The sequence below is a fragment of the Rousettus aegyptiacus genome, unplaced genomic scaffold, assembly GCF_014176215.1.
Source record: "Rousettus aegyptiacus isolate mRouAeg1 unplaced genomic scaffold, mRouAeg1.p scaffold_m13_p_6, whole genome shotgun sequence".
Taxonomy (NCBI): domain Eukaryota; kingdom Metazoa; phylum Chordata; class Mammalia; order Chiroptera; family Pteropodidae; genus Rousettus; species Rousettus aegyptiacus.
This window is the reverse complement of record NW_023416309.1, coordinates 78,386,097-78,410,904: the sequence shown is the minus strand read 5'-3', so window position 1 is coordinate 78,410,904 and position 24,808 is coordinate 78,386,097. Positions and strand designations below refer to the sequence as shown.

General features: G+C 41.3%; 1 protein-coding gene across 2 annotated transcripts in view; it reads left to right on the top strand.

Moving 5' to 3' along the window:
- VPS53 (VPS53 subunit of GARP complex) overlaps positions 1-18,555 on the top strand; it is a 122,690-nt gene extending 104,135 nt beyond the window's left edge. For both annotated transcript variants that reach the window (XM_016138974.2, XM_016138975.2), the window contains 4 exons: positions 764-833; positions 13,744-13,881; positions 15,380-15,484; positions 15,996-18,555. In XM_016138974.2, coding sequence (XP_015994460.1) covers positions 764-833; positions 13,744-13,881; positions 15,380-15,484; positions 15,996-16,166 — 484 coding nt within the window. In that variant the 3' untranslated portion in view covers positions 16,167-18,555. The remainder of the gene's footprint in view (positions 1-763; positions 834-13,743; positions 13,882-15,379; positions 15,485-15,995) is intronic.
- The last annotated feature ends 6,253 nt before the right edge of the window (positions 18,556-24,808 follow it).

Here is a 24,808-nt window from a genome sequence, read left to right as displayed (position 1 = left end):
CTAATCCAAGTTGTCCTTCAGCCCCAGGTAAATTGGAGAGATCATATATTTTGTTCCTGATCTGACAGTTACTCCTTAACAATATTTCCTATTTTTGCATTTAAGATCCCCTAAATACCTTATGTATATTCTACTCTCATATCTGTTAGGATTTTTGCAGCTACTAAGAACAGAAGCCCTGACTCAAAGTGACTTAAACAGAAGGTAAACTTTATTTCATGTAAACCAGAAGCCCAGAGTAGGGACAGATCCAAGAATGGTTGATTCAGTTGTTCAGCAACATCATTAAGGACCCAGGTTCTTTACCCTGCTCTCTTTGGGGCTGGCCTCAGCCTCATAATGGTGGGAAAATGGCCACCCTAGATGATATAACCAAATACAAGAATACCCTAAAGAAGAAGAGAGAGTCTTGCCCCAGCCATGCAATAAAATGCATCTAGTCTGAATGGGCCAACTTAGATCACATCCCCATCTCAAGACCAACAACAGTTACCAAAGGAATGCCATACCCTGACTGGCTGAGGCTAATTAGAATTCACCTCTATAAGGTAGGAGGAATTAACTTTTCTTTTACATCCCAAGGCCATGTATATCTAAATAAAACCAGGAAAGAAAGAGAAGGCAATAGATGCTGGTAGGCTACAGAAGTATCTACTTAATTCTCAGTTTCTTTATGGAAGGAAGTGAGTCCTTGAAATTTTTTCTGCAGTTCTTTACAGAAGAGAAAATAAGCCTAATTTGTCACTTCTTTTTTTATCCACAGCTCCTTCATTCCCAAGTTCATCACCCACCTCTTCAAGTGCAAGCCAATTAGCATGGTGGGAGCAGAACAGGTGAGGCGAAATTGATATAGGGCCTTTTCCTTCTGTCTTTAGTCATAGACCACACACATAACCTTTATAGTACAGATCTGGTCTGGAGTACAAGTGCTGATTTTCCCTCTTTGGGGATAGCGTGATGACCTGATAGCTTAATTCAGTTATCCATTTATTTAGCAATATTTTGTTGAGCACATATTAAGTTCTAGGTGCATGATATAATACAGTGAATGAGACAGAAAAGATCTTAGCTTCATTCTAGTAAGAAGAGACAGACAATATACAATTTACAAAGAAATTAAAAGTATGCTAAAGGGTCTAAAGCTGGGTTACGTGAAAGAATATCTTAGGGGCATGAGGGAATAATGGCTTTAGAGTGGAAGGTCAGAGAGGCTTCTCTGAGAGCTGGGGCTTGAGAGGGACAAGGAGAAAAGTGTCCAGGCAGAAGCCCTGTTTATTTTGGATCCCATAGTTGCTGGGGCAGAATCCACTTAAGAGTAGCAAAGAAAGGTTTATCTTTTTGGTGCTGAAAAACTCTGTTCACCTCACGCAAGATGCCTTCTTTGATTAGCCCCACTCCATTCACTTGAATTCTGTGCTTCTAGACATCTCTTCATAGACCTAATCACATTAGCACTGATGAGTAGAGTTACATGCTACCGCAGAATCACCTCATTTCAGCTGCCATCTTCAGACTCTTCAAAGTATGAGTATTGAGTTCAGAGAGCAGCTTAAGCTTACTTTTAAAGAAGCAAACAATAATATTCATCCCCTAATTCTTTAAAAACGCCTACTTAGATGTAAACTTTTTATATACGGATCATAAATGATTCTCATATATTAAAACAAATTCTCTCCAGGCTTCTATCTGGCAACACTTAGTGAACCTATTTCAGTTACTTTTTATATTTGAAAGAACTCGACTACATTTTTAAGTAAGAAGATTATATAATTCAAGGCATTTTCTGATCTTCTACCAAATTAGTCAGCTAGGTACAGGCTCAGCTCTCTCCCAGCTTAGTAACTTGCCCTCACACTGGGCTCTAGGCTGTGCTGGTCCATCATACCTCTGGAACATGGCGAGTGGGCATATGCCCAGTGCATCATGGATCTCATGAAGCATCAAAGCTAGAGATGTAATACCTGTGAATATCAGGAATCTCTGAATCTGATAAGTGCAGTGTGTTTTAATACTCTTTCCGTGAGTGGCCTTTTAGTTTATGGAACGGCAGTATGATGTGAGCATTAAGGTTATGGGCTCCAGAATCATGGATGTCTGAGGCTGAATCCTGTCTGCAGCATAGCAACTGTTTGTCCTTAGATGAGTTACTTAACCTCCCACCACTTTAGTTTTCTCATCTGTAAAATGGGGTTAATCCTAGTACTGCCTCACAGGGTAGTTACGAGGATTAAACAAGAGAATGGCACAATGTCTGACACATGGTAAGCCCTCAACAAATGCCAACTCTTACTAATTTAAGCTTCCTCAGACCAAAGACACGACTTTGTTTCTGCTTTCATTTCCCATCTCTGTGCATAGTAACACCTAGTCAACGCCTGCTGCTGGCTGTCTGGCTGACCAGCTTTAACCAGAGTCAAAAATATCGTCTCAGAAAACCTCTTGAGAGGTTGTGTGGATTCAGACACTGACTGTGTTTGACTGTAACATTTCAGTGTTTTGAAACGCTAGACTCTTGCATGGAATAAGCATAGAGCTAATTCTTAGTTAGAAACAGCAGCCTAATGCCCCTCCCCAACACGTCTCCAATTTCATTAGCCTGTGTTCACTGAGAATTGATTCTGTTCATCTCACTGTTGGGTGTAATCAGAGAGGGTGTGGAGCGATTACGATCTGTGTATCTAGAAGAAGCTTTAGAGTTCTCAGTTACTAGGTTTCTGTCTCTAGACCTGATGAAACCACTGGAACACAAAGTTGGCTCATTAAGAACACGCATTCATGAGACTGCAGCTTTCCCAGGCCTTGCTAGCTGAGTTAGTCTCTCATAATCCTGATATTTTCGTATTGTCATGTAAATCTAATATCATATCTATTTTCCTCAGATTTTCTCTTCCTTAAAAGAATGTTAAAATAATCAGCTCAGACGCAAAGCCCATATCTTCAAAAAATATCAGTTTAGCCAGTAATTACTTCTGCTCTGAGCTATGGATGAGAAACTAAGATTTTCCGTTCTCAGACCCCGAGCAAATATGAGTGGGTTATACGGGAGTGTGGATCTCAACAGGCCGTGCCTGGAGATGGCGTGGTGAGATCCAAAGGGCAATGTGGCCTTTGAAGGAGTCCCACATGAAGTTCAGGTTTAGCTGGGTCTATGCTTGCCTGAAATATCTGGGCTTAGAAACCCAAACAGTCATGTAGCCGAAGGTATGATCCCTCAGGCAGCAGAATCATAGGAATAAAGAAGTTAGCAAAGAAACGTTCATAGACTGAACATCTTCTAGCAGCAGTAATCAGAGCTTTAATAAAACTGTGACATTCAAATCTAAGATTTAACTAATCTCAACTGCCTCTTCTTTGCCACAAAGGTACTACATCCTAAATTTAGATTATACTTTAATACACGTGCTGAAAATAGGAAAGGAGACATTTTCCTGCTCTTCCTGATTACTGTATAAAGTGAATTATTTATTTTGGGCCCCAGAGTCCTCTTGAGCAATTGCAAGGGCATGTGAAACTGAGCCATACCTGTATTTGTAATGCTTCTTGCTAGTTTGTGATTTTCAGAGAATCTGATGGGATTTGCAAGGTCACTAAGTAGTCTGTAGCCATTGTATCTATGAGCACACAGCAGAAATGGAATCCATTTGCACCAACTTAACTATAGAGGAAGCAGCATAATATGGTGTAAGGAAAAGAACCCTGAGACTTGGGGGTCCCCACTCTGCTGCTATTAATGGTCCCCGTGAGCATGAGCAGTTGCTTCCCTGCTCTGGGCTCAGTTTCCATTTGTTTAAATAAAAGCACTGAACCAGACATTCTTCACACACCCCTTTTAGATCTATCATATTATGGAGTCTAAAATATTTTAAGTAATATATTTTATATCTACGAGGTTATTTTCTTTTCCTTTGTATTACCTTTATATGCCATCTTGACTTTTTTGTGGTAAAACATGCAAAACATAAAATTTACCATTTTAACCATTTTTAAGTGTACAGTTTAATATTATTAAGTAATTTCACATTGTCGTTCTGCCATCCCCTCCATCCACCTCCAGACCGTCTCATCTTCCCATCCTGAAACTCCATTCCCATTCAACACTGACCTTCCATTCTGCCCTCTCCCAGCTCCGAGCAACCACCATTCTACTTTCTATCCCTATGAATATGACCACTCTAGCTACCTCACATAAGTGGAATTGTATAATAGCTGTTCTTTTGTGTCCAGCTTATTTCACTTAGCATGTCTTCGGGGTTTATTTAGGTTGTAGCATGTTTCAGAATTTCCTTCCTTTTTAAGGCTGAATAACGTTTCATTCTATGTATATAACATATTTTGACCATGTGGACTTTTAAATTCACATGATTCAAAACCATATGGAAAAAAAAAACGGTTTAAAGCAAGTTTCAGATTTTTTTTTTTAAGCCCAAACACCAAGAAAAGGAAAAAAGAAAATCAGGTAGTATGTATATCATCACAGTTGGAAAAATAAGAAAGTAGGATGGTTATTTTTCAGATGCAGTTCTTCTCAGTAAATATCCTAAATGTGGCAGGTGTTTTTAAACACTCCTTAAAAAAAAAAAATAGATTGATAAAATTCAATACCTATAAATTATCGATTAAAATAAACCTTAGCAAACTAGGAATAGAAGGGATTGTTGAATCTGATAAAGAGTATATATAAAAACTTATGAGAGGGTATGGATTACATGGGTAAATCCATTTGGGAAAATTGTACAGTTAAGAATTGTATATTTCAATGTATGTATATTTTACCTCAAAAAAATGAAGCGACGGATAGGGAGTGATCATAGCTGGGTTTCTCACCTTTTGCACCATTGACATATGGAGCCAGAGAATCCTTCGTTGTGGGGGCTGTCCTATATTACAGGTTGTTGAGCGGCATCACTTACCACACTACCCACTAGTTGCCAGTTATACCCTCCCAATTTGACAATCAGAAATCTCTTCACACGTCGCCAGATATCTGGATGGGGGTTGGGGGAATGGACCAAATCACCCCAAGCTGAGAACCACAGGATTTAAAAGCATAAGTGAAATAAGATGAGAATAACAATGCCTTTGGAGGTTGCAGCTGGGCTATAGGTGCATAAAGATTTATAATTACTATTGTGTTTACTTCATCTATGTTTGAAATTCTCCATAACAAAATCTAAAAAATAATAATAGTATCCACCCCACATGTATTCTATTCATGTGTAATCCAAAATAAAATTTTATTTGGGGATCGACACAAAACTTTCATACTTTTGCAATTAAACTAACTTCCTTCTAGATTTTCTGATTTTAGAACTTGAGTTCGGGAAAGTTAAACTTTCTCCTTTCTTTTTTTGAATGCATGTGCTTCTTCCCAAATAGTAGAATTTTCTTTCTCCCTTTCGCACATCACTTTTCTCCTTCTAAAGAGCTTTCTGAATCTCTTATCTACCCAGCCACTCACTTTTCTCTGTCTGATTAAGGTCTGGCCCATCTTGATTTCTATGAGACCATCCTTTCCACTGAGAGCACAAAGCCTCTTTTATCACTCAGTCAAAAAAGGCCCTCTCTCTTTTCATGCCACACAGAGTGAGGAGACAGGCACGACCATGCTCTCGAGGCTTTTGCAGCTATCAGCAGGGTCATCCAGGGCCTGGAGTTGGGAGAACTGAACAAGCTTACGAAATAAATGAATCAGTCGAAGGGAAAAAATGACAATAAACATCATGCTTCATGGTCAAATATAGAAAGATTTTCTCTTAACGTTAGGAATAAGACTAGGATGTCTGCTATCACCAGTTCTGTCCTACATTGCTCTTGAAGTCCTTGCCAGAACAATAAGGCAAAAAAAAAAAAAAAAAAAAAAAAAAATATTTTTTTTGAAGAATTAAAAGGAATACAAATTAGAAAGGAAGAAACTATCATTTTTAACAGAGAACATGATTGTAAATCAGTATCTAAAAGAATCTACAGATAAACTATTAAAATATAAATTTAGCAGGGTTGCTAGGTATAAGGTCAGTATTAAATTATTTTTGACATTTTAAATATTTCTGTATCAGCAACAACTTAAAAATTAAAAATCTTTAATTTACAGTAGCATTAGGAAAACATTAAATACCTAGGAATAAATTTATCAAAAATGTCCAAGTCTTCTATGTAGAAAACGATACAGTTTTAAGAGACATTAAACAAGACCTTTAAAATGACAGGATGGCTCATGTTCCTAGATTAAAATTCTCAAAAAGATGTAGAGTTTTCCAAAATTAATTCATAGCATTGGTACAGTCCCAATTAAAATCCCAGCATGGGTGGCGTGTGAGTGCGTGTGTGTGTTTGTGTGTGTATAAACTGACAAGCTGATTCTGAAAGTTAGATGGAAATACAAAAGGCTAAGAACAGCTAAAATCATTTTAAAGAAAAAGAACAGAGTTGGAAGACTTAAACCTTAGGGTATCAAGACTTAATACTATAGTAATTTAGACTGTGGTACTGGCACCAGGGACAAATAAGCTAATAGAACAGAATCAAGTTTAGAAATAGACTCACACATATACAGACACTTGATTTATGAAAGCTATGACCCTGTAATTTAGTTGAGAAAGGAAGATCTCAATAAATGGTGCTGGGCAGTTGGATATCCATATGGGGAAAAAATCTTGACCATTGCCGTATACTGTATATAAAAAGAGGCTATCTAGAAAGCCAATAAACATATTAATTGCCCAGGGAAATGTAAATTAAAATCATCATAATGTCAGAATGGCTAAAATTAAAAAGACTGACAATACCAAGTGTTGATGAGAATGTAAAGCAACTGAAACTCTCATATATTAATAGTAGGAGTGGAAATCGGCTCAGCCAAATGAGAAAACTGTTGGGCAGTCTCTCCTAAAGCTGGACATGCCTGCCCCATAATCTAGCAATTCTACACATGACCACTTAAAGACATGTACAAGAATGTTCATAGCAGATTAATGAGGAGTTAAGCTAATCTTCAGTGATAAAGGGCAGAAAACTGGCCTCCTTTGTTGAGAAGGAAGGGAGAGCATTGACTGGAAGAGAACGTGAGGGAGCCTTGTAGGATGCCAGAGATATCCTATATCTTTCATTAGGTAGTAAGATATACACTTATATAAAAGTTTATCAAGCTACATGCTTGGTTTTTATGTACTTTACTGTATGAAAGCTACACCTGAATTAGAGAGAGAGAAAGAAGCGGCAGAGCATGTCCCCACCTTGGTCCATGCATTTTTTATATCTTCTGTGCCACCTCATTGAAGAACTTCACAGCATATATATGGTTCTTTACCTTCTAGAAGTGTACCTTTATCTTATCCACTGAAGATTTTCATAACTATTGATAGCCATGGTGTTCCCCCCGCCCCAAGAGTAGGAGACACTTTAAGAAGTAAACCCCTCAAAACTTTCCATTGTTGGGTGATGATGAACTTTCATAAGCATAGCATGCTGGCCAGCCCTGTACCCCAACAACATGAGCCACACCACTCCAAAAAATTATCTCTGAGGCTTAAACAAACTTGGCTTATGGCCACCTCTTACCCAATGCCTTATGCCTAAGGAGATGAACTGTTAGCTATTTTCAATGAAGAAAACCAGCAGATTTTCATGATAAATGGAGCTATTTACCTTCACTTCCCACAGACACCTGCTAAATCTGTCAGACTAGCTCCTGCCTTTTCTGACTGCATTGCTTTTTGTAAAGCCTAAGACTAGGGTTTCTGTCTCTTCTGCTGCCTGCTGTGGATAGAATTTTATTGACTGGCCAAGGATTGAAAATGTCATATTGCAAGATTTGGAAGACAGTAGAAAATTATGTCTTGGCTGTTTAGAACTCTTCCTGTCATTTAAGACTGCATAATTATTTATACACATAACATGTCTCTGGGAAGTCTGGGAAGTAGACAGTATAGAAAACAGTAGGTAATATCCCCGTATGTTCTAAAAGCATTGTTTTTTTTTTCCCTTTCAACAACTAATGCTAAGACATGGCTTTGATTTTGACAAGGCTCTGAAAATTTGCTGTATGGAAGATAAAGTCAAATCCTCATCAGGCCTCAAATAGCATACTTATAAAAAGAAGAAGAAATAAATATTTCCAGTTAATATAAATATAGAAAATAATGTCAAGAATACCAGCTCACCACTCAATCTTAACATGCTTCTACATTTGCTTTAGATCTTTTTTTATTTAAAGTAGATCATCACAATTACTGCTGAAGCCCCCAGGGATCCTACCCTCCCAGTCCCCTCCCTTCATGCCCAGAAGTAACCACTATTCTGATTTTGACTTTTATCATTCCCATATGTGTTTTGATATGTTACATGTGTATATATTCACAAATGATATGTAATTTCATTTTGCATATTTTTAAACATATCATTTCCCCACTTGCTTTTGTTGCCCAACATAATGTTTTTGAGATTTATCTATGTTGATATATGTTGTCTGAGTTTATTCATTTTAACTCGAATATCATATTCCATTGCATGAATAGACCACAATTTAATTATCCATTCTACTGTTGATGGACATTTAGGTTGTTTCCAGTCTTTTGCTATTACAAACAGTGGATGCAGGAAACATTTTTTTATAAGAGCGAGAATTTCTCTAAAGGATATAAGTATGGGTGCTGTGTTGTGGGTTTTGCAAGTCTTCAAGTAAGAAAATGTTACTAAATTTCCTCCAAAGTCCTTCAGCTTAGAGAGTTCCCAAATTTATATTTTCACCATAAATATGAATTTCATTGTACCACATCCTGCCAACACTTGGTATTATCAGCCTTTTTAACATTTGCCTATCTGATGAGTACAAAATGTTATACAATTATGGCTGTAATTTGCATTTACTGGGTTACTTATTACGTCACATGTCATTCCACATGCCTTATGAGCTCCCGGGTTTTTGTTTTCGTGAATTGCCTATTCAGATCTTTGCCCTACTGTTGTTGTTACTGTTGCTTTGGGGTTGCTGGTCTTTTTCTTACTGATCTGTAGAAATTTTTATGTTTTCTGAATATTATTCCTTTGCCAATATTATACATTCCCTCTCCTGGTTTGTGCCTTTTGCTTTATGTGTCTGATATAAACTTATTTTAAAGTAGTAGATTTTTCAATCTCTTGTGTTTCACATTCTTCTCTACTCACAAGTAACAAAAATAATCTATTTTGTTCTTAACATTTTTCTTTTTATATCTAGGTTTTTAATCTACCTGGAATTTAGCATACTTACTCTTTAGAGGCACGTATGGGGTTACCTCTGAGGGAGAGCAGTGATCATTTCCAGTGCGGCTGTGGGAAGTGTTCTGATGCAGGCTCATTGTATGGGCCCCAGACAGTCTACGCTCATCTCTCCTCTGCTTGCCTGGGTATCTCTCTCTGTGAGCCAATGGCCTCTTCAAAAAACAAATACTTGGGAAGTAAGAATTTTCATCACTGGAAACCTAGAAAAATCCAAATGCATTAGCATTTTCCTGGTCTGCAGTTGAATGACATAGAGTTTAGGCCTTTGGCCACATTAACTGCATGAAATTACTCTTAGTGTAGCTTCCTCACCATTTTTTAAAATTAAAGCTTTGTTTTTCAGAGCAGTTTAAGGTTCACAACAAAATTGAGGGACAGTTACAGAGAGTTCCTATAATATCCCCTGCCCCAACAATGCATAGCCTGCTCCATTATCAACATCCCCCAACAGTGTACATTTGTTATAATTGATGGACCTATATCAACACATCATCATCACTAAAAGTCTCTAGTTTACACTATGGTTCATTCTTGATATTATACATTCAATGGGTTTGGACAAATGTATAATAACATGTACCCACCATAACAGTGTCATACAGAGTGGTTTCACTGCCCTAAAAATCCTCTGTGCGCCTCCTAACCATCCCACTCACCACCCCCAGCTCTGGCAACCACCGATCTTTTTACTGCCTTTGTAGTGTTCATAGTTTTTCCAGAATGTCATACAGTTGGAATCATACATTACATAGCCCTTTTAGATTGGCTTCTTTCACTTAATCATGTGCATTTAAGATTCCTCTGTCTTTTCATGGCTTGATAGCCCATTTCTTTTTAGTACTGAATAATATTCCCCCATCACGGTATACCACAGTTTATCCATTCAGCTACTGAAGGACATCTTGGTTGCCTCAAAATTTTTGGCAATTATAAATGAAGCTGTTAAAAGCATCATGTGCAGGTTTTTGTGTGGATACAAATTTTCAACTCCTTTGGATCAAAACCTAGGAGTGTGATTGCTAGATTGTATGGTAAGGGTATGTTTAGTTTTATAAGAAACCACCAAACTGTTTTTCCAAAATGGCTGTACCATTTTGCATTCCCATCAGCAGTGAGAGTTCCTGGTGCTCCACATCCTCACCAACATTTAGTGGTGTCAGCATTCCAGATTTTGGCCATTGTAATAGATGTATAATGGTATATCATTGTTTTGATTTGGTTTTTATTGCTCCCAGCAACAAAAGGGAAACTTTATTGAGGCCCCAGGGCCAAGGGGTTTGGGCAGGAGGCCGCCCTGCAGGCCGAGGAGGCTGTGGAGGGGCCTTATTTGACCTTCTTCTTGGAACGTAGTTTGTTGGTGTTGCCACACTTCTTGCAACAGCACAGGGATGCGGGTGGGCATAACACTCACAGCATATCATCTTGTGGCAGTTGTACATCTGGGCAAGCTGGTGGAGGGAGGCCTTGGTGATGCCATGACACAGATGAAGCACCAAGTGCAGCGTGGACTCTTTCTAGATATTACAGCCTGAGAAAGGGTGGCCCTTCTCTGTTTGCCCACAAAAGTCAGATACTGCTGATCAGGTGGGATGCACTCCTTGTCTTGGATTTTATTTTTTTTCTCAGTTGCAGGAAATTTCAGTTTTTTCATTAAAAATTATTAGGGTGACATTGATTAATAAAATCAATTTGACACTATGTCGTATATATATTGCATTGTGTGTTCACCTCCCAAAGTTAGATTTCCTTTATCACCAAATAGTTGACCCTTTTTTCCCCTATCTACCTCTCCCGACCCCCGCCCTTCCCTCTGGTTACCACTAACCCACAGTCCCTGTGTCTCTGTCTGTCATGTTTGTTGCTTTGAGTTTTATATCCCACATATGAATGATATCATATGGTTTTCAACTTTTTCTGTCTGACTTATTTGGCTTAGCATGAGTATCTCAAGATCCACCCATGTTGTCCTTGTCTTGGATTTTAGCTTTGACATTCTCAGTGGTGTCACGGGGCTTGATCTCGAGTGCGATGGTCCTGCCCGTCACAGTCTCCACAAAGATTTGCATCTGCATGTGCTGGGGAGGGTGCCTGGTTGAAGAGGGACCTGTATTGTTTTAATTTGTATTTCCCTGATGATGTATGATATGGAGCATCTTTTCATATGCCTATTCGCCATCTGTATATTTTCTTTGGTGAGGTGTCTGTTAAGATCTTTGACCCATTTTTTTTAATCAGGCTGTTTTCTTATTGCTGAGTTGTAAGAGTTCTTTATATGTTTTGAGTAATAGTCCTCTATCAAATGTATCCTTTACAAATATTTTCTCCCAGTCTATGACTTATCTTCTGATTCCTTTGACATTATCTTTTGCAGAGCATAAGTTTTTCAGTTTAATGAAGTCCAACTCATCAATTATTTCTTTCTTGGATCAGGTCTTTGGTGTTATATCTAAAAAGTCATTACCATACCAAGGTCACCTAGATTTTCTCCTATGTTAACTTCTAGTTTTATAGTTTTGCGTTTAACATTTAGGTCCGTGATCCATTTTGAATTAATGTTTGTAGAGAGTGCAAGGTCTGTGTCTAAATTCATTTTCTTTGCATGTGGATGTCCAGTTGTTCAGCACCATTCATTGAAAAGACTGCTCCAATCTATTGCCTTGCTCCCTTGTGAAAGATCAATTTCTTTGTCTATTCCTGGGCTCTCTATTCTGCTCCATTGATCTATTTATTTGTTCTTTCACCAATACCATACTGTCCTGATTACTGTACCATTTTAATAAATCTTGAAGCCGAGTACTGTCGGTCCTCCAACTTTGTTCTTCTCCTTCACAAAATCATGTTAGCTATTTCGGGCCTTTTGTATCTCCAGATAAACTTTAGAATCAGTTTGTCAATACCTCACCATTTTTTGAGAGTAATATTTTCATCTAAGTTATTTCAAATAAAACATTGATATAATCTCCAAATTTTTATACTGTTGTCAAAATTATAATCACCATGACCATCAACAGTGGTTCTCACTAATGAGGTTATCTTATCTTTAGTCATTAATTCTCCTGTCCATAGGAAAGTTCAGGGAAGGGGAGAATGCAGAGTGTCCCAGGGCCTAGAGAGATCCCATTCCGTCCCTGCTTGATATAATTATGAAGGTTTTCTGAGAGCCAGTGGCAGCGGTAGATACAGCAAGCCTTGTCCTGAACATAAGATTAACCATCAGAGTTGTAGTGATGGTGGCCATGGGACTGTCGCCCCATGGCTACCTTTGTCTGGTTGGTGAGCATGTGATTCCTTTTTTCTTAAACTGTTTCAATGGGCCAGAGTGTTATCAGGCTTCAGTTATTTCTGTGTGACCTGGAGCAGCAGCATGTTTGCAGTACACGTGGATTCAGCGGGCAACAGTATGAGCTCTAAGCCAACACTGCCCTCTAGCACTTACCTAGGCAGCAGGAAATGGAAATACAGCCTCTTGTCCACCTCATCCTCTAAGCCCATCCATTGTGTGAGATACTTTTAGCAAGTTATTTAAGCTCTGGAACTTTGATTTTCTCAGCTATAAAATGAGAACGATAAATACTTATGGGGCAGGGTCTTGTAAAGACTAAATGAAACATTCCTCGCATCATTCTTGGCAGTTGGTGTGCAATCAGAAAAGCCGATGTCCTCCCAAATAATTAGCATCCAAGGGAACAACAACAACAAAAAAGGCAGATCGTTGCGAAGATACTAATGTTTAAATTTGGTGTAATCTCTTACATCTCCACTGGCATTCCAGAAATTCAAAATATACCAATACCGAGTCACCATTTTTTGCCTGTTGAATAAGCAAGATTTTTATGACAGTTTCCAGTGCCACTGACGGTGCAGTCTGCCCTACTGTCAGATATGTAAATAGGCACATTCATATAGAAAGCAGTTCAAGATATGTATCAAGAACCTCAAAAATGTCCTTATTCTTTGATCTGTTCCAAAGACTCTTTCCTAAGGAAATGCCATTGATACATTAGAATTATATATACAAAGCTATTCATCACAGCATTCATTATTTGTGATAATAAAAAATCTAGAAACAAATTATAGGGGAAATGGTTAAGTACGTTAAAGTTACACACACATACACCCCATAGAGTACTATATAGCCATTTAAAATCATAATTTTTTAAAAGACTGCCAAGATGTAAAATAGAATTCAAAAGCCTTCAGATACTAAGTGGAAACGCAAGGTTATAAAATTATATACAATATGATTCTAGTTTTTTTACCCACAGACTGGTGGGACTATTACATTTAACTCTGGGTTCTTGTTTTTATTTTGTCCTGGGTAATAGGAATTATGACTAATGTTTTTCCTTTTATGTTTTTTTCCTGAGTTTTCTCTGATGAGAACATATTACATTTAAAATCAGGAAAATGTTGTTAATCATCATGGGTGTATTAGGTGTTGTGTCTATATGAAGTGACTCATGGGATTCCGCATTGCTCCCACAGCTGCTACTGGACACCCATTCCCTGAAGATGGTCCTGCTGGATCTACCTTCCATTGGCTCACAGGTGGTGAGGAAAGCACCTGCCAGTTACACCAAGATTGTTGTGAAAGGCATGACCCGGGCAGAGATGATCCTCAAGGTGGGGCTCCTGTCTTCCGCAGAGTTTCTCTTTCTTTCCTCGGACTGCTTGTCTGATCGCTTATTCCAAGGAGTACTGGTTTTGAAAACACAGGTTAGGGCCAATCCCCACCAATCTCACATTTTTTGGCGGAACTAAATTCTGGTCTCATCAGATATTGTTGAAAGCCAGTGGACAGTTCCTAATTCTTCCTGACAAATGAATTCTTCGTCGTAATGAGATTCTCTTGTAATAAGATTTGGCCAAGACTGGAAGTTAGGTGGGATTGTCTCTGCGAATCAGTGTCTAAGTCTCTTTGCTTCTCAGCAGGAATTTCTGGCCCAGCTATCAGTTACTCCCTTCCACATAAGTTTCTTTGGCTTTCTAAACTGTACAACTTTACAGGAACTCTGAACAGATGTCTCAGCAACTGACTCTAATCAGCGAATGGGTTTTCTAAAGCCCCATTTAACAAAATATTATACACGGGGTGATGATGTTGAGAATGTCTGAAGCCTTTGGCACCTGCATCTGATTTCCACCTCTGCTGGTGAGAAGAGAGGGGGCCTATTTGGGAGAGGGCTAGAGAGAACAAATGACGCCATCATGGAATGCTCTTAAAAATTTAGGGCCTGCAGGCTCTCCAGGTCTGTCTCCCAGATAGAATGACTCAAATGATGGCAGGAGTAAAAAGTAGCGGTGGGACCAGGTGAGAGTCCTGCACAGACCTTGAGCTTATGGCTTGAGGAAATTGGAAGCAGCCTGATAATCAGTTTCTTCCACAGCTGGTTTACTCACCAGGGAGGAGAGCAGAGTTTGGGAATTATCTGCAGAGAATTTCTGAGTGAACTACTCCTTACCATTCTGAGTTACATTCTCAGGAATTTGAAACAAAACCAGTCTGCTGAAGGAAGAAAATCAGACACTGCATTTCAAAACCAAATGGAAATGAACGTGAGGATTGTGATGCCATTACTTTCCTGCTGCTTGTATACTTGTTGAATGTAGTTAAATGAAGTTCCAGATTTTAAGTCTTGAAAAGGGCAGCTTTGGGGTTTTTGTTTTTAAGTAAATCCACTTAAATCCGCAGTGCCTTTTGCTGCCCAGTCCTCAGGAACAATGATAAGTGAAGATGGAAACTATCAAGTACCACAAATTCACAAAATGTCTCAAACTGTAGACCCTCTAACAGCGTTTCCCAAATGGTCCCGATATTTTAAAAAATCACCAGGCCCTCAGAATTAGAATCTTCAGAGGAAGGACATGAGAACCCGCACTTAAAAAGCGATACAGATGACATTTATGATTGAGCAAATTTAGGAAACAGTGCTGTAATTGAATGTTAAGATGAAGTAGGCCATCAGGACATTTCTGTGTTTGGAGTTGCTGCTGCTGCTTAAGGAAATCTTGCAGAGTCCATAAAGGACTCTGGTCAGCTTGCAGGTGAAAAGAGATGACCCCCTGCCCCCCAATCATGAGCTTTCCCTGAGGGCCTGCTTTCGTCTCTCTCCCTTGGTAGGTAGTGATGGCCCCCCACGAACCATCGGTGGTATTTGTAGACAACTACATCAAGCTCCTTACGGACTGCAATACAGAAACCTTCCAGAAGATACTGGACATGAAGGTTAGCTCATTGTCGTTTTGTCCACTTGCACATCCTTCTCACACGCAGTGGTCCTTAACTGTGGGGGTAGGGGGGTGGATACCGGCCCCTGGGGAGCTTTCTCAAAGTGCGTATGCCTGGCCTCATGCTGCCATTTGGACTCTAAGAAGCCTTTTGAAGAGGAGGGTCCTGGACACATGAGCTTCCTAATTCTGATGGTACCTCCAGGCCCAGTCAAGAACCACTGCTCAGCAGAATGAAAAGAAGTATCAGTTTCCCCACCCTGTTTACCTGTCCTTTCTTTTCTCTCAAGCCCTTCTCACCTATTCAATTACCTTTTTTACTTCCTCTGCTTCTTTCCCAGGCCACTACCCAGGCCTGGTAACTCCCCTGAGGAAAGTGTTAATCCTCAGCCCAGAGCAATTATGCTATTGGCAGAGCCTCAACTAACAGCATACCAGATGCCGTACTTTCCCCTAGGGCCTTCCTGGGGCCAGACTTCTCATTATCCTCCTTTCTCTTTCAACCTCAGGGGCTGAAGAGAAGTGAGCAGAGCAGCATGCTGGAGCTCTTCCGCCAGAGGCTCCCCACCCCGCCCTCAGGGCCAGAAGGCTCCAGCTCCCTGTCCCTACTGGCTCCCACGCCAGAACAGGAATCATCTCGCATCCGCAAACTAGAGAAACTAATTAAGAAGAGACTGTAGGAGCAGACAAGGGACACTTTTTCCCCTGGCCAGTGACCCTGACAGCTCCCTGGAAGCCCCCCACCTCTCCTGTGCTCACCCCAACTCTCAGATCGCCAGTCTTGAAACTGCCTGAGACATTTGGGTTATTAATGTGTCTCTCCCATGCCCTGTCTGAATTCCTGTCCGAATCGGAGAAGCAAGTTATAAAAAGGCATTTTCGATGATCTCTGATTCCTGCAGCAGAGGCAGCAGTTGGGTAAAGGGTCCCTGCCCTTCACTTGCTGTGTCTGGGCTGCTCTCAGCTGGTCCGGTTGTCACCAATTCTGTAGCCTCTCTCTGTGGTCACACCCTCTGGCACGTGGCCTTATTCCCTACCATGCACCTGTCCAGGCAACTTGAGTGACAAAGCCTGGATCTCACCCCCTCCTCTGTCTGCTGCTATTTGAGGTTGTTTCGAGTTAATGACGTGGCAGATTACAGGTATGGGAAACCAGCCTGACTTTATGAAGGGAATGGAAGCAGGAGCACTCTTCTGTGTAAATCCCAGCTTGGGTGCATATTTTGCTTCTGGTACTTTTCATGACATGGCCAAGTTATTCCCTTATTCCCCTTATTTCTCAGTAATCTCCACTTCCCTCTCCATGTACGGTTAATGGAATATTTCCTCTGTGTCTCTCACCCAGGAGGATTATATGCGCCAGGCCTTGGAAGCCAGGTGCCCTCTCTGCTGTGGGGCTCTCGGTGTAGCATCACACATCATGAGAATGGGCAACATATTTGCCCTGATTCATCTGGGTCACTGGAGACCAAGCCTCCATTAACTGTGACTCAACATTTGTTCAGGAATTATGAACAATTTGTTGGCCAGTTAGGGTCAGAGCTAAGGAGGAAGATGGAGCTCTTTATAGAGAATGCCTGTAACAGGCTTCAGGATAAAATGGGACTATCAAATAAGACTCAGGATGGAGGAAGTTACCTAAAAGTCCCTGAAACTTGTGACAGCCGTACAGTGAGAAACATTAAGGTTTAAAAATCTGACCAGAAACTATAATTATTTCTCTCCTTCTTATCTTCTCACTGTAACCACTCTGCACTGTTCCCCTTCCCTCTCCATCAGCCCTTTGCCCAAACTCAGTCTATCAGCCCCAGCTTTGCTCCTGGGCCTCATTTCTTCATCACCCTCCGGCCTGGTCTTGCTGGTCAGTCTGACTCATGTATTGAGCATCTCAAACTCGAGAACACTGAGAAGTGGTGGAAGAAAGAGGTGTGGCCTTTAGCTGAGCTCAATTAGGAAAAGATGGCTAAATATGAACAGCACAGGAAGGGAGGGGAGGGAGTGGAGAGAGCACCTGGCAACTCAGTGGATGGATTTCACTGTGCCCAGATAGCTGCCGTGTCGCTGCAGTGCAGTTAACACAGCCAGCACGAACTGAGGTTAACATTCTCTTCCCACTCTTAAAAAAAGGGAACAGTGGTTCCGTCCCCAAACAGCAGAGTCACTTCAGCCATCTGTCACTGGCCTGGGAAGCCAGGAAAGCCAGTGGGCTGCCGCACCTGGTTCTTGTCACTCGGTGTTTCCAGATCCACACTTTTGATTCATTTTGGGGGATTCATTTGTTGGACGTCTTCATAATGATATTGAGATGTCAAGCCCTGTTTTCTGCCAGTTGGTGGTCGTAGCTAGGGAAGTTGCTTTCTTGATTTATTACGCTGTCAGTAATCTCCAAGGAGTTAACAGATGTCAGTAGGAGTTATGTTAAATGTCTCATTGATGGGGTCTGAATGCTCTGTGTGCATCTTTTAAGGACAGACCATGTTTCTCAGCTGGGGATATGCATCAGAATCACCTGGGTCTCTTTTTACAAATACGGATGTTTGGAGATTCTGAACTAGTAAGTCTAGAGTGGGGCCTGGCATGTAAGTTGGAAAATTCTGTAGGTGATGATACTGTTTATTACTTGCTAAGAACCCTTGCAATAGAGAGAAATTTTATTTATCAGATGGTTCCTATAGCACATTTTCATAAATGTGTATTTTTTCTGTCTCTCTAAGCAAGTGTATGATTACTGTACAGTTGAGTTGTTAACCAACGGTAAAGATTCTTTGCTGATAGCCAGCAGCTTTCATTTTAAACTTGTGTTGACAGTGGGGACTATGTCAGAAGTTGTGCTTTCCCCGTACTGACTAGGTTTCTTCCTGTTTTGTTGAACCAGCCCCAAAGAGAAGACTTATTACTGTCACTTCAAAATATAAAGGAGCATATATTGGTAAAAACGGTAACTAACAAATCTGTTATTAAGCTAAACTTATTGTTTGTTTCTCCCACTTTCTGTATCCCCTTTAAAAAAAAAAAAAACTTCGAAGTCACTTTATGTGGTTAAAATAAATATTAATAATTTATACTTGATATAGAGTTCACTGCTGGTCTTATTATGGACAGGCTTCCTGAGAGCTGGCTTAGAGGTGCCCAGGCTGGAGAAAGTTCTGTTGGGATCATAACAGTGAAACGGGAACCATGAAGGACAGGGTGCTTTGACCTTCAAATTCAATTCTGGAATCAAAGCTATCGGCACTCCTCCCTTCCTTGAAGAACACAGAACCAGTACCTAGGACTTTGCCTGCCACCCAGAAGAGGGTGCCCACTTTCCCATGCCTAGGGTGGCTCCTCAGCGCAGACGAGCAGGACTGAGAGCAGACCGCCAAAAAGCAGTGTGACAGCTACAGGGCAGACAGGGCGAGTGGGTCTGAGGGTGCTGAGCAGTGAGAGGAATATTATACCAGCTCATCCCGAATTTCAACTGGACAGGAAAATCTAGTTCCCTGTTTATGGAATGCTAGAGAAAATGCCAAAACCTCACAGCTGGAAATGTAATGCCACTCCCTAGGAAGAGAAATCTCTAAAATAACTAGCTTGCTTGAGGGTAAAGCAAGTGTTTCACACTTCTTGTCTACTCCAAGTGAGAATGCTAAAAATAAAATTATGAGAACTGCATCAGGCCACTTACACAGTGCCTTGGAAACATGGGCATATGAAAAACTGGCATGCGTAAAGAATACTGTTGCATTTTATATAGTAAATAAAAATTTCCAATCTCATTCTAGTACTTATCAGGATAGACTCTTGGACCCTCAAAGTTCTATACCTATGGGAATTACCAGTTTTCTTAAAATAAAGAGATTGCTTTTTCACGTAAATATTTTTCAATTTCCCCATCTGGAAGTAATTTCTTGGTACATATTGGAGCATAAAATACTACAGTTAATTAAAGCATTACTGGATGTCATTTGCTAGGATGTATTTCCTTACCGTTGACAGAAAACAGAACGGACTATAGGAAAGAATTAGCAAGCCCATGAACCTTGGACTCTGCTCTCAGCATCTACCCTTCTCCCTGGTGAGATGTGCCCCTTCCTAAGGAAGCAGTGCACGAAACAGAATGTGATGTTCATCAGCGAGTTCCTAGCACGTCCAGCTGTGGTGAAAACCCGGTCTGTAAATATGCGTAAGGTGTTCTGCTGCTGATTTGGAAACCTTGTGCTCTGAATTTCTACCCTGTTGACTTTCCCTTCTCCACGTTAAAGTTCCAATCACAGCCTGCTTTTCCACGTGACTACCAAGGGATTTCTCTCCTGTATGCAGTAAGTTAATTCTGTTTCCTTTATAACTGGGTGGGCATTCTACAGTGAACTTTTGGGAAGTCTGACATTTCTTCCAGCAGTGGAAAATCTGTTGCAGCACTGCTGTTAGGTTGGCTTTGAGATATTACCTGGTTTCCATTCTTTATTTTCACCAGCTCCCCACTTTAATAGGGTAGCTAGGGATCAGTCGGGTAAGAAAAGAAACAGTTCCGTATAACCCACCTAAAAGAGCAGTACAAGATGATTTACCTGCCGGGATCTTTTCCTTCTCACCTACATAGTGGCGTAAGCAGTGGGATATGAAGAATGTGTCCATTTGCAACAAAAGCAGTCTCGGAGTGGAAACTTCTGTGGACCACCTGGCTTCCAGGTCTGGTTCTGGCACTTTGATGTTGGGCAAGTCATTGACCCTCTGAGCCTCTGTTTTCAAGATATGTGAGAGGGCATTATAATCAGTAGGGCTGTGAAGTTCACACAAGACCCGCTTATGTGCACATGGCCTGTAAGCCATAAAGCAGAATAACACGTGAAGTGTTCATTGTCACTTGCCGGGCCTGAGCAAGTGGCCTGTTGGACTGGATGGTTGGTGTGTAACACCGGGTGGGTGGGCTTGAACAAAATGGCCACGTGATGACATACCCTGCTGCTGTGTGCAGGCTGCATCCGCAGCAAGCATCAGAATAACTAACCATTGCCTTTTTAGGTCATGAACGTGATATCCAGCTCACTCAAGAGTATTAAAAGACTCCCCATCCTCTGTTCTCCTTCTCCTGGCAGCTGCTGTTTCCGTAGCACGCAGGGATAAACCTGCGGACAGAGAGGGAGCTTCCTCCCTCCTGGTGCTGTTGGCTGGACTTCCTGTTGTGGAAAATGTAGCACATTTCCTCTGAATGCAAATTAGAGGGGTTGCCGAAGGCTTCCTTCCAAAAAAATTCTTTTGGATATGGTGTCTGGTGTCCACAGACCAGACTTCAAGTGGCCATTTATGGCAGGGACAAAATTCTTTCCTGTACACATTTGATTTTATTTGACCTACAATGCCCAAAAGACTCAAGAGAGTTTGTCTTGGGACAGGCAGTCGAACTGGGAAGGCCGAGGTTGGCCAGCTATTGGGATTACTTTACAGTTGCCATTCAAAGTTTAGAGCTCTCTCAAGGCCAGCTGAGTCCCTGTAATCAGCTGGAAAGTACTCATCTGGCTCTTTGAATCCTCTTTGGGTATAGAGAATGCCGGGTGATGGAGTGATAATAAAGTGAACACTGTTAAATGCTTTGTCCCCTAGGAATGTTTATCACTTAATCTGAGGGCTCTGGTAGCTTCTGCTCAGTAATCAAATGGAATTTGCACAGTTGCCCTGCCTCCTCCTGTTTTGGGTTAATTTTTCAACAAGTGAGAAATTAAGAACAGCTTCTCCACAAACCTCCCTTGACTTCTGGGGCCAAAAAAAGTATTTGCAAAGTGGGCTGCAACTTTCAGGGGTACCAGGTGAAGTGCGGGTGAGAAACTCTAGCTTCTTTCACTTGTTTGCTTTGAGCTGATGGAAAAGGAAGCCGCTTCTCAGGGTGAGGGGAAGCGTACCAGCTGCTAAAGAGACGGCATGCCACATAATTCTTCACAAACTCAAGTACTGTGATTGGCTGACCGGGGCAGCCACTGAAGAGCGTTAGCAGGCAAACGGAAGAAAATGTGAAATGTATAAAGAAACATGAGTTCGCATGCAGAGGTACCCCCACAACCTCATACCCCTGGCCTGTCGCATTGCTTGCACTTCCTTTAAAGAATCCCAAGCTTGGCCGGCTCTGTTGTCAGAGGAGGCTGCTGATGGCAGTTAAGGTCAAGTCAGCTTAGCCCTGGGCCTTAGCTGTTCCCAGCTACTGTCTGGCATGCAAACAATATCTTTGATCATGATGGGGACTGAGAGGTCTGGGCCTTTCGATGCTATCTGCACATGCTGGGGGTGGGGGAGTGGGAACTAGTTACTGAAATTTATTATATCTTAGATACATTATGATATCTCAGCAGATAAAAATCCCTGTTTAGGAGATATGATTAGCTCCATTTTGTGGATATGGGACCTGGAGGGCAAATGACATGCCCAAAGCTAGTGGCTACTAAGTGGCCAAGCCAGGATTTGGCTCAGGTCTCATTCCATCATTTGTGTGTGATCTTTGCACTACACCAGTGGTTTTTAGATTTATAAGACAACATTACATGGGACTTTCACTCTACAAAAAGAGATAAAATTTTTTAATATATTTTATGAGTTCGAATAGCTTTGAAAGCAAGTCGATGAGAACATTGAAACTATTTCTATAAGTAGAAAGCATTTTAAATCTAAGGTTAGGGATGACAAGTTCTATATTACCAACCCCAGCATCCGTTTTATTTCTGCGTTTCGCTTTGGTTGCACAGCATAGAGAAACCTTGATTTAATTCAGCCAAGAATTTGCAAATAGTATCCATTTTGTTTTGTTTTAAACAGCGCTCCTTCCGAGCCCAGATACTCCAGTTACACAGACATGACAAGGACTTTTTATCCTAAGGACATGGATGTCAACAGCCCTGGCAGTGCAGGTTAACACAAAGCGCATCTTCGTAATCTTACATTTGCGCCTATAACACATTTGAGGATGCACATTGTGTTGTTACAGTTTTTAATATTCAATTTACAGGTTTAAAATATGCATTCTTTTTTTTTTTTTTTTTTTTTTTTTTAGGCAAGGCAACCCTTGATTGACCTCACAGATTGCAAGGACTTTGTCAGCTTACAATCTCTTATTTTTTCTTTTGTTTAATTTTTTACACCTACAGCACCTGGTCTTCCTAGATGGTCATCCATCCAAGTACTTAACCAGGCCCGACCCTGCTTAGCTTCCAAGAAAAATATGCATTCTTAAAGGGAAGTTAGAATCAAAACTTTGTGGCGCTCCCTCGCCCACCAAAACATCTCTGAAGAATTCCAGGTTTCCCCAGAAGTCACTTTGGAAGCAAGCCGCTGCCCTCATTAACAGCCGCTGGGTGTGGTTTTACTGACCTTAGATGGGAGGGAGAGGTTTGACAGTGTCCCCTTTGTACAGGGAAGTACACCATTTCATCTGAAGCTTATCGCCCACTCAACAATACATCTAAACTGACACCCAGATCCTGTGCAAGTAGCCCTGGGGGCCACCTCCTGGGTTGAGACAACCTGCCTTTAGAAAGCACATCAGAAGGCAAGGCACGCTGTGTTCTAAGAACAGCGCAACTGGAAAGAGCAGGGGGAACTTGGGCAATATTTAAAAGGAAGCCCATTCTTCTTTCAAAACCCCCATGAACCCCAAATCTGATATCTGCGGCCTTGCATGGCTGTGTATGTAATGCCTCCCAACTTTTTCAGGACCTGAAATAAAAATTGTAACATTTATACTCCCATTGCCTCACACTGGGGTAGATCAGTTGAAGAGGCCGATGTGCCCAGGGACTGTGGCTGCTTCAGGGCACCCCATACCTCCCACAGCCTCAGGACTAAGGGACTGGTGTGGGCATTTGCCAGGCATTGTAGCAGCTGCCCAGCTTTCTAGGTGGGCAGCTCTGAGCCAGAGCATCAGGGTTGGGTGGTATGTTGGTTAATTTGGTTTTAGGACTTCAGTCAAATTCCCTCATTTTGCAGATGGGAAATCGAGGCCCTGAGAGTTTCGGTCACTTGCTCGTCCCCACTGTGAAAGAGGACTGGCAAAACCTAAGCCAGCCTCACATGTCCCACTTTCAACTCACCATGCCACTTGCCCTAGCTTGACTTCCCTGGAGTTCACCCTCCTCCCCAGCAAGTTCCTCAGAGCTTGTCCCCTTTCCTGCTTTGCCTGCAGAGGTGAGCAGGGGTGTCCACACTTTCCTTGATCCTTCCATCACCCCACCCTCTATCCCCCAACCCGCTCCCAGCCTCCATGTGGCTTCTCTTGTCGCTTTTGTTACCATTTTGAATGAAGTCTGCAGCTACCGCCTCCATCCGCCCTCCCCCTGCATTTCCTCCTATTCGGCACCCATCTCAACCACCTTCCAGAAACTCCTCTTGAAAGTCACTGATGATCTTCTTGGGGAACTTGCATTCCTTTTGCACTCTCCATTTATTTGATGAGTTCCCCCTCCCCCTAGGAACTCCCCCTTAACTCCTTTGATGCTTTTCTTTCTTGGTTCCAATACTTCTTGGTCTCCTTCACTGACTTTCCTGTCCTTCTGTCCCTTGACCATGAACAAGCTCCACGGTCACAGGCCCCCTGTGGTTTTCGTTCTAGACTCTTTCAGAAAATGTATGTACTTATAATAGGTATAAACACCAGCTGTGCCCTCTGAGGTTTTTCAGACGTTTAGTTCGTGTTTAGTCCCCCTCAGCTGACTCCAGTCCACTTGCATGTCCCATCATTAGCTCATGTGTAATTTGAGCGCCCTTCCTGGAATTCCCCATCTCTAAATGGCACCACCTTCCTTTCCTGGTTCCTCAGTCTCAAAACCTTGGAGTCAGTCACCCTTGACAACTCTCTTTGTCAACCAGTATGGCTAGTTTATCGGGGGAAAAAAAAAAAAGTTCTTAATTACCAGTTAAGACAATAGTCACAGAAATCAAGTGAAAATCTATTTTGCCTCAACAAATTAAGACTCAGTTCCCCTAAGGCCTGGGAGGTGGAGTTCAGCACATGGAAGCCCTTCTCTACCATCTCCTGGTTCGGCCCACTGAGTTCCTCTCTGCTCTGAGGGTTTCTCAGAAAGACCTGGTATAACCCTCACCCCACTGGCCTCCTAACTAACAACTGGTAACTGATGCTTCTGCGTGTTTCTGCATCGCTGCTTCTGTTTTTCTTTACCTGGTAAAATATTGCATTAGTAATACTAATTTTTAAAGTACAACATAAGTATTCATGTTAATAAATTAAAACAATATGGAAACATATCAGAGGTCCTACTCTCCTTCCAGACTTTCTCTGTATCTGTACTGTGGGGAGAGGAGTGTTTTGCAAATAATTACTATTAAGCGTATTTGCATGTTT